The sequence below is a fragment of the Oratosquilla oratoria genome, chromosome 38 (genome assembly GCF_046742065.1).
Source record: "Oratosquilla oratoria isolate Oo_2021 chromosome 38, ASM4674206v1, whole genome shotgun sequence".
In the NCBI taxonomy this organism is placed as follows: domain Eukaryota; kingdom Metazoa; phylum Arthropoda; class Malacostraca; order Stomatopoda; family Squillidae; genus Oratosquilla; species Oratosquilla oratoria.
This window is the reverse complement of record NC_134814.1, coordinates 18,957,180-18,967,179: the sequence shown is the minus strand read 5'-3', so window position 1 is coordinate 18,967,179 and position 10,000 is coordinate 18,957,180. Positions and strand designations below refer to the sequence as shown.

Genomic DNA, 10,000 nt, shown 5'->3' with positions numbered 1-10,000 from the left:
AGTTAAAAGCGGGCCGTTTTAAGCATCCGAATAAGAGGTTTTGTGGATAATGAAAGCCACAGACAACGGACTCGCGTGGGCTGTGACTGTGACTGTGGCCCCATCCATTCCTTCATCCATTCCTTCATTCATCCATCCGCTCCTTCATCTATCCATCCATTCCTCCATCCATCAATCCATTTATACTTTCATCCATTCCTCCACCTATCCATCCATCCATTCCTCTATTCCTCCATTCGTCCATTCCTCCATCCATCCATTCCTTCATCCATCCATCTATCCATCCAATCCGCCATCCATCCATCCATCCAATCCGCCATCCATCCAATCCTCCATCCGCCCATTCCTTCATCCATCCATCCTGCGGTTTTACGTTCACATACGAAACCCAAGATGTCTTTTCGCCTCCTCCCCTTCCTCTTCTTCCTCCTCCCCTCCTCTTTTTCCTCCTTCTCCTCCTCTTCCTATTCCTCCTCCTCCCTCCTCTTCCTACTCCTCCCCCTCTTCTTCCTCCTTCTTCTCTTCCTCCTCCTCCCCCTCATACCCCTCTTACTTCTCCTCCTTCCTGTTCCTCCTCCTCCCCTCCTTTTCCTCTTTCTCCTCTTCCCCCTCCTCTCCTCCTCTTCTTCCTTCTCCCCTCCTCTTCCTCCTCCTCTCCCTACCCCTCCTCTTCCTCCTCATCCCCCTTCTAAATAAAGATCTGACAACCCGGCATTTAATTGCAATTGGATAGGATAGTGGTAGTAGTAGTGTTAGTTCACCCTCTACCCTGTTTTCTTAACTGTAGCTTAGTTTAGTAAACACAAACAGCCTCCTTAGGGCCAGTAGGCCTGCTGTTGTTTGTTCTTCCTTTGTGTTCATTTGTTCTCTTCCTCCTATGGCTCCTCCTCCACCTTTCTTCTCTTCCTCCTCCTCCTACTCTTCCTTTTTCTCCTCTTCCTCCTCCCGCTTCCCACTCATCCTCCCCCGCTCCTCTTCCATTTTTCTCCTCCTCTTCCTACTATCCCACTTCCTCTCCCTCCCTTCCTTCCTCTCTTTATCCTACTCCACTTTACCTCCCACCCTTCCCCTCACCTCCATCCCGTCCCCCTCCTTACACTCCCCCTCTTTTTCTTCCCCTGCACCTCCTTATCCTCCTCTTCCTACTCCTCCTCCTTACACTGCCCCTCCTTCCCCTCCCCTCCTTCCCCTACCCTTCTTTACACTCCCCCTCCTTACCCTCCTCTTTTACCTCCTTCCGCTCCTGTTCGTTTCCCTCCCTCTCCTTCCCCTCCCCTTCCTATCACTCTTTCTCCTCCTTCTCTTCTCCCTCCTTTTCCTCCCCTTCCCCTCATCTCCTTTTTCCTTCCCTTCCTTCCCCTCCCCCTCCTTATCCTCTTCTTCTTCCCTCTCCTTCCCCTCCACCTTCATCTCCTCTCCTTTTCATCCACCTTCCACCTCCTTTCCCCCTTCCTTCCACCTCCTCCCTCTTCTTTCCTTCCCCCTCATTCCCTTGCCCTCCTTATCCTCCTCTTCATCCTCTACCTCATCTCCCCCTCTATCCTCCTCCTCCTCCTCGTCCTTACTTCCTCTTTCTAGCTCCCAATTCTCTCATAACAACTCCCCCACTATTGGGAGTTCCCGCCCCCACTCCCTCTTTCAATTTATCCCATTTCCTAGTTGAAGGCCCCCCCCCTACCTACCCAACTCGATCAATCCATCCATCCATCAACAATTTCGAGCCCACTCCTGAACAAAGTCCTCCTCCTTTCCATTTCATTAATCGCACGACTGTGCCCAACGTCTGCCACGTTACTCCTGCAATATTCTCTATCTTGTCACCTTCTGTCTGGTCTCCCTCTTAGACGCTTACCATCTCGCGGTGTCCAGTAAGTAACAAACTTGCTCCATCCCTCTTTTTTTTTTTTCGCGCTAACGTACCTGCCCAGTTCCACTTCCTCTCTCTTTTACCGACTTCACAATGTCTCTCTCTCCAGTCAGCTCACTCTCTCTTTCTCTCTCACTCTGTCTCTCTCTCTGTCTGTCTCTGTCTCTCTCTCGCTCTCTGCCTCTCTCTCGCTCTCTATCTCTCTCTCCTTCTTTCCCCCTCTCCCTGCCACTCTCCCTTCCTTACTACCTCTCTCTCTTTTTCTCTCCCTCCCTCCATCTCTCGCCTCTCTCCCGCTCTCCCTCCTTCCCTCTCTCTGTCCCCTACCTTCCTCCCTCTCACCTCTCACTCCCTTATCCCTCTGTCTCTCTCTCTACCTCTCTCCCACTGTCTCCTCTGCTCTCTCCCCTTCTCCCTCTCTCTCTCTTCCTCTCTCTCCTCATGTCTTCCTCTCTCTCCTCTCTCTCCCGGTTTGCTCTCTTCCTCTCTTCCAGTAAGATTCCTTTTCGCATTTGTGTTCTACTGCGTTATCGCACTGGGCTGTTTTAACTCCGACTGTTGAGGCAGATTTGCATCCTGCAGCTTTTGAGGAGGAATCTGATATCTTGAAAGAAAAATAACTTTCCCTCAGCATATCAAATGACATTCTATGTAAATTTATTGGAAAAAAAAAATACTTGTAATCGTGACCTTAAAGGCGGAAAAAGGGCCGGAGGTAGGCGGTACCGCCGATGAATCGGAGGTTGGAGGTAAAATAACCTAGTGTGATGGCCCCTTTATATTTGTTTCCAACGCCTTCGTCAGTTTCCGAGCCTCACATCCGTAGATCGTAGCTGGCATTAGTCACTGTTTGTAAACAATGCGGTTCACACATAAAAAAAAGCCTCTCATGATTTTGTAACATGAGAACATGAGAATGAAGGAGAGTGCAAGAGACCAAAAGACCTACGCTAGGCAGTTCCATGTCCATTGCAATATTTCATCCTCATTCGTAAAGTTATAAGAGTATTTGCTAAAGATGTTGCAGTTAATTGTGATACGTATTCTTACCTATATTCTCATGACCTTTAGTTAGTCGCCTACTCCCTCGATGTAACTCCCCTCCCACAGACTCCCCCTCCCCCGACTCCCCGCTCTCCCCTTCCCCTCACTCTAATTATAACTCCCCCTCCTCAGAGATCCCCTCTTTATAACTCCCCCAAGTCCTTTCTAACTCCCCACAACCCCAAAACTACCCCCCAAACTCCCACAAAACTTCCTTCCGCTCCTCCAAATACCCCAACTCCACTAATTCCTCCCGAAGTCACTCAAATTCCCTAACTCCCTCCAACTCTCCCCAATGCTCCCAAGTCCCCCAACTCCCTTAATTCCCTAAATCCCCCGACTTCCCAAAACTCCCTAAAACTCCACCCAAACTCCCCAACTCCCTCATCGTACTCCCCTCCCCCTCCCCCCTCCTCAAAACTCCTTCCTTGTAGACCAACCTTCCTCTCCTCACTGTTCCTCCTCTTCCTTCCCCTCACTCTTCCTCCTCCTCTTCCTCTTCCTCCCCCTACCTCCTCCTCTTCACTGTTCCTCCTCCTCCTCACTGTTCCTCCTCCTCCTCAACTGTTCCTCCTTCTTCTCCTTATTGTTCCTCCACCTCCTCCTCCTCCTCACTCTTCCTCCTCCTCTTCCTCCTTACCCTTCCTCATCATCTTCACTCTTCCTTATCCTCCTCACTGTTACTCCTCCTCTTCCTCCTCGTTACTGTTCCTCCTCCACCACCTCCTCCTTCTCATTGTTCCTCCTCCTCACTGTCCTCCTCCTCCTCAACTGTTCCTCCTTCTTCTCCTTACTGTTCCTCCTCCTCCTCCTCCTCCTCCTCACTCTTCTTCCTCCTCTTAACTGTTACTTATCCTCCTCACTGTTACTCCTCCTCTTCCTCCTCGTTACTGTTCCTCCTCCACCACCTCCTCCTTCTCATTGTTCCTCCTCCTCACTGTTACTCCTCCTCCTCCTCACTATCCTCCTCCTCAGCTGATCGCGGTGTAGGTGGGGATTTTCTACACCCAACGTCACCCTGAAACAGACGGGGATTCAGAACGTCGAGGGCGTTCTCTTCATCACCGAGAACACTTAACTTATGGCAACACGTCGCCATTGCTGCAGTGTCCCCTTAATGCACATAGCTTTATTGTAAATAAAATTGTTAATCTTCATCAAATCATTGTATACATCTACTATAATCAATATAGTATGTTGTAAATATTGTATCTCATCTGAGGTTGACTGTTATATTGTTAAATGTATTTGTATATAGTTTTATTGCATACAGTTTACAAAGCGTTTATATATTCATCGTATATTATGTATGTCATGGCGGACGGGCAAATCAATTACAAGTCATAAAGAAATCTAAACTTTTATTTATCCTTCACTTAAGGACTCTTATCTACCAAGTGGTAATCGACCACATCAAATCCTCCATGTAGGGAGTCCTCAACATCTTCCCCCAAGAAATGCTCCTCTTTCTCAGGGAGTACAAGAACGGCATCTACAGGGCGGACGCCTACTATCTCTCCATAGTGATATCGCTGTTGAGTGAGTGGGGGAGGGAGGGAGGGAGGAGAAGGGAAGTGAGATAGTGGGGGGACTGAGTGAGTGAAGAGTGGACGGGTGTAAGAGTGAAGGAGGAGTGAGCAAGGGGTGTTCTGTATATATGTATGTGTATATATATATATATATATATATATATATACATATATATATACATACATATATATATATACATACATATATTCATATACATATATATATTTATATATAAATATATATACAATGTATATATATTTATATATATATATCTGTATACAGATATATAATGTATATATATATATATATATATATATATATGTATATATATATATTATATATGTGTGTGTATGTATATATGTATATACATTTATATAAGTATATAAATATATAAGTATATTAATATATATATATATATATATATATATATATGTATATATATATATATATATATATATATAGAGAGAGAGAGACAGAGAGAGAGAGAGAGGGAGAGAGATCATTTTATCACATTTCATATATCTTAGCTAGAAGTGGTTTCCTGTTGTTTTTTACTCTACTTTGATCTATTTATAATTTGTTTGTACTTATTATGTTTTTATAATTAATTAATTCATTTATTCATGCATCTTATTATCCATTCGTTTATTTCTTATTCATTCGTTCATCTATTTATTCATTTATTTATCTTTTATCTATTTATTTACTTATTTATCTATATGTATTTATTCGTTTGTTTATTTATTTTTTATATATTTTTATAGATTTGTTTCTTTACTTACTTATTCATTAATCTAATTATATTGTTTTTATTGTATTTATTCATTTTCATTTGCTTTTTTATGCTATTTTTTCATTTTATTTTTTATTTACTTATACATTTATGAATTTATTTATTCAATTATATATTTTTTATTCAATTAATTTTCTTTTCATTTACTTATTATCTAATACAGATCCCAGCTTCATTGTGGATCTTCTGGTCTTCTTTATCATATGTTACCGGATGCTTGGCCTTCAGCATCATGAATAACATTTCTCCATTAAAGTTCTTATCGTCATCTTCACAGCTAACACTGCTTCAGCCTGTGGTAAGCATATATACATGTATACATATATATATATATTATTTCTTGTTTCTTTCTTTTAATGCTTGTGTGTGTGTGTGTGTGTGTGTGTGTGTGTGTGTGTGTGTGTGTGTGTGTGTGTGTGTGTGTGTGTGTGTGTGTGTGTGTGTGTGTGTGTGTGTGTGTGTGTGTGTGTGTGTGTGTGTGTGTGTGTGTGTGTGTGTGTGTGTGTGTGTGTGCGTGTGTGTGTGTGTGTGTTCACTTGGTCTTTGGATCACGTGTTGGACTCGTGATCGACAGCTATTTCCCTCCTGGAAGAGAGCTCAGAGCTCGTAGGTCCGATCTATGGGTAATGCTATGACCTTGCACACACACACACACCCCAACTCCCCGCCCACGAGAGTTGGAGTAACACCCCTCAGCGCTGCGATACTGATATTATTTCAGCCCCGGGCGAGGATCGAACCCAGACCTCCGTAGTGGCAGACCAGAGCTCTAACCACTGCGCCATGTGTGTGTGTGTGTGTGTGTGTGTGCGCGTGTGTGTTTGTGTGTTTGTGTGTGTGTGTGCGCGTGTGACTGTGTGTGTGTGTGTGTGTGTTTGTGTGTGTGTGTGTGTGTGTGTGTGTGTGTGTGTGTGTGTGTGTGTGTGTGTGTGTGTGTGTGTGTGTGTGTGTGTGTGTGTGTGTGTGTGTGTGTGTGTGTGTGTGTGTGTGTGTGTGTGTGTGTGTGTGTGTGTGTGCCTGCGAGTCTGCGACCACTTGTGAAAGGGTATAAAGCTTTTTCTCTTTTGTATATAAGCTATACATTAGGTTCGAATCCCGCACTCCTCCTCGATTCCCAGAGGACTCTTTATTCTGTGCTCCTCCAATACTCCATTAAGCGCTCTAATAGGGTAAATGTGACGGCTTCGACCACAATTACTCAGTGCCTCCTGGCGTAGTTTCTCTCCACTATGCAAGTACTGAGAGCCCCAAAAGTCTCTCTCTCGCTCTCTCTCTCTCTCTCTCTCTCTCTCTCTCTCTCTCTCTCTCTCTCTCTCTCTCTCTCTCTCTCTCTCTCTCACACACACACACACACACACAAACACACACACACACACACACACACACACACACACACACACACACACACAGTCACACAGACACACACACACACACACACACACACACACACACACACACACACACACACACACACACACACACGGCTTGATGGCGCAGTGGTAGCGATCGTAACTGCTGTCACAGCTGTCCGGGTTCGAATCCCGCCCATTGCTGAAATAATTTCTGTATCCCTGCGGTGTGAGTCGTTACTCCAACTCTCGTGGGCGGAGAGTTGGGTGTGTGTGTACGTGTAAGGTCACAGTATTACCCATAGATCGGCCATACGTGCTCTGAGCTCTCGATCGCGGGTCCAACGGGTGATCCGAGTCAATGGTGAATCACACTCACTCAGACACTCTCTTTCTCTCTTTCTTTCTCTTTTTCTTTTTCTCTCCTTTTCCTTCTTCCCCTTCTCCATCTCTCCTCTTCCTCTCCTCCTTCGTTATCTATCAAATTTGCTCAAAATATATGTGAAACCTTGATCAAGCTGCAACCGTGAGGCGACCTATCCAATGTGTTTCATGTAACTGCCACGGCAAGACGTTTTTGACTTGAAACACTCTATCCACACCCCACATCCGCTCCATCTACACCCCAGACCCCCTCATGGGTTGCTCCTTGTTCCAGGACCATGCTTTGGTTGCTAGGAAGGATGCGTTACCTATTCTGGTTCATGCGCAGAAACGAAGTTTTCACAGTGACTACATGAATAGAAGTCTAGAATATTGGTTCACAAAATGTGGATAAATTACCCCCTGGGGGTGAGGTAACAAATTTTCGGGGGTAAGGGAGGGGTGGTAAAAAAATCAAAAATCAAATAAAATCAAGAAAACATTGCGGAACCCGGCATTAGGAATAAGGTAACCTTAGTACGTACAGTTGTAAAAAAAAAAAAAAAAAAAAAAAAAAAAAATAGGAACCACTGGTCTGGAACATCAGAAAGAACACTCACTACGTTCTTTCCCATTCTGATGTATTAACCTAATTTATAAGATATATCCAACTTATCCAATTTACACAATTTACCAAATTTACCTAATTTATTCGATTTACATAATTGACCTACTATAACCAATTTATTCAATTTACATAATTTACCTAATTTACCCAATTTATCCTATCTATTTAATTGACCGCATTAACCCAGTTTAATAAATTTACCCTATTTACCAAATTCACCAATTTACTCAAAATTCTGATTTACCTAATTTTCCTTATTTGCCTGAATTTATCTATTTTGCCCAATTTATTTATTTATTTATTTATTTATTTATTTATTTATTTATTTATTTATTGCTAACAATATGTTGGTGTCTTTTCCTTCCGTCCCCTGCATCACTACAGGCTACCAGGTTTTCAAGCAGTACTTCTATGAGGATCATGTCCCCCTTGACCTAAGCTTCATGGTTCTGCTCTACTGTGCTTTCCACCTCATAGCGTTTTGCGGACTCTATCTGCGAGCCAGAAGGAAGTAGGACAAGAGGAGGAGAAATACGAGCCCAGAGGGAAGGGAAGGAAAGGGGAAGGCGAGATGGAGAGGGAGAGGGGACCACACAGAGCAAGAGAGGGTGGGGGTGTTTTGTTATGCGACAGGTGGAGGGGCGATTCTCCAATCGTAATATACACGAAAAGAGTTGTGCTTGTAGGGTCACATCCCTATTTCTCCATCTATCATCCCCAGTTTTAGATCTCTTTATAGCACTGGCTTGGACTATACCATCAAACCTTTCACAGTTACTGGTGCGTGTGTGTAAGCAAACATTCCTTTTATTTCGTAGATTTTCCTGAATAGATAACTTGTGCCTCTTCAGGTTTTTCCCCGACGCCCGTCTCAGGATGAGAGCTCTATGGGAATGCCGAGGCGCCGCCGGCACCAGTCGTATCTTTGTTTTTGTCCTGAGTGGCTGCGAACTCGGGTGGCGCTAGTCGAGAATTGCCTCCGGTGTCCCCCAGTAGTGTCATTTGGCATTCTCCAATAGTGTCACTCCACGGTGCCTTAGGTATTGAATCGAAAACCGTTGTTTGTGCAAACAAGGAGGAAGACCGAGAACCCGATGAGGAACCCAGCGGGCAGGACACCGTTCCTCCTCCTGCTTGGAGGGGTCCTCGGGGTTTGGCCTCTCCTCCATGCCAATTCCATTGACGTCGACCTTGAGCTCCCGTTCTGCCATAACGACACCCATAAAAGTATGGTTTGCAACTACACCGACGCCACAGAAGAGGTGGGTCTTCTCTCTCTCTCTCTTTTTTTTTTTTTTTAATCGATTCAAACATGAAACCACTGTGACCTAAAGCACTGCCGTCAGTGTCCGAGGCTGTTGTTCAAACATGTTTTCCATTGCCAGGTCATCCTCAACGCGTACCCGACCGGCTGCAACAAGTGGAAGACCCTGAAGCTGATTGGGGCCAAGAGTCTCAGCGTCACCGTGTCGTGCTTTGGCCAGATCATCGTGTCCTCCTCCAACGAGCTGAGTGTCACTGTACACACGGGGGAGGACGAGAACAACCCTACGAGATCCTTGCACATCCTTGATAGCAATGTCCTCAGCCTAGAGGGTGCTGTAGGACGCCTGTATATCACCAGAAGCAACGTAGCATCCCTCAATGTTTCCTACGTTACTGACCTCAATATCGTGGACTCCAGTGTTGACAGTTTCGACTCCGTTTTGAACACTGATCACGATTGCTTGCTGTCGAACACTTCTATCAAGTCGCTGGACCGTCTAGAGGTGTCTGGTGGTAAACATTTGAACATTATCGGCTGCCACATCGACGTCTTGAACAAAATGGTCTACTCTGTGCATGCCATTTCCGAAATGGAAGGCGGGGCGATCCACCGCATCGTGAAGGGAGGGATAGTTGTGAGAGACGGACCTCTGGTTCTGAGTAATGTCAGCATCGGGTCCCTCGAGAAAGAGGCCATTGTGGCCACCGACGACGGCAAATTGCACTTTATGTATTCCTCCATAAATGAAGCTGTTGTTGATTCTGTCTTCTTGCGCAAAGGAGGAAGTGTTTCCTTGATGAAAACATCAGTCACAGGAGAACAACTCGATTTTCATCTGAAAGGCGAGGCAGAGGTCTACCCCTTTTCCTTATTTGAGCAGTTCCGTGGTTTCTCCACAGTTTCGATGGTCTGGTCAGACTTCTTTGGGGCACTGATGGTCCTCCTGGTGACTTTTAGAGTCTTCTTGGCCCTGATGAGGCGGAAGGGAAGACGAGGACCGTGCGAATTCTCTTTCCCCGGGGAAAAGACGCACCTGATCAGCGAGAGCTCTTCGGGTGGCGACGACACGAAGGACACCCCCCAAGGAAACCCGCCGCCATTCGCCCATGACGTCAAGCCGGACATCCCCACCTTCCGCACCGCCCACGAACGAAGGCGA

The 10,000-nt window shown here is 45.4% G+C and overlaps 2 protein-coding genes across 8 annotated transcripts in view; one reads left to right on the top strand and one right to left on the bottom strand.

Moving 5' to 3' along the window:
- The window catches only part of LOC143019753 (uncharacterized), a 627,543-nt gene that overhangs the window by 287,644 nt on the left and 329,899 nt on the right, over positions 1–10,000 (bottom strand). The gene's annotated exons all lie outside the window — the stretch shown is intronic.
- Positions 8,505–10,000, top strand: part of LOC143019752 (uncharacterized) — a 1,972-nt gene continuing 476 nt past the window's right edge. The window contains exons 1-2 of the mRNA XM_076175728.1: positions 8,505–8,836; positions 8,960–10,000. The exon at positions 8,960–10,000 is cut by the window's right edge and continues 476 nt beyond it. Coding sequence (XP_076031843.1) covers positions 8,669–8,836; positions 8,960–10,000 — 1,209 coding nt within the window. The 5' untranslated portion in view covers positions 8,505–8,668. The remainder of the gene's footprint in view (positions 8,837–8,959) is intronic.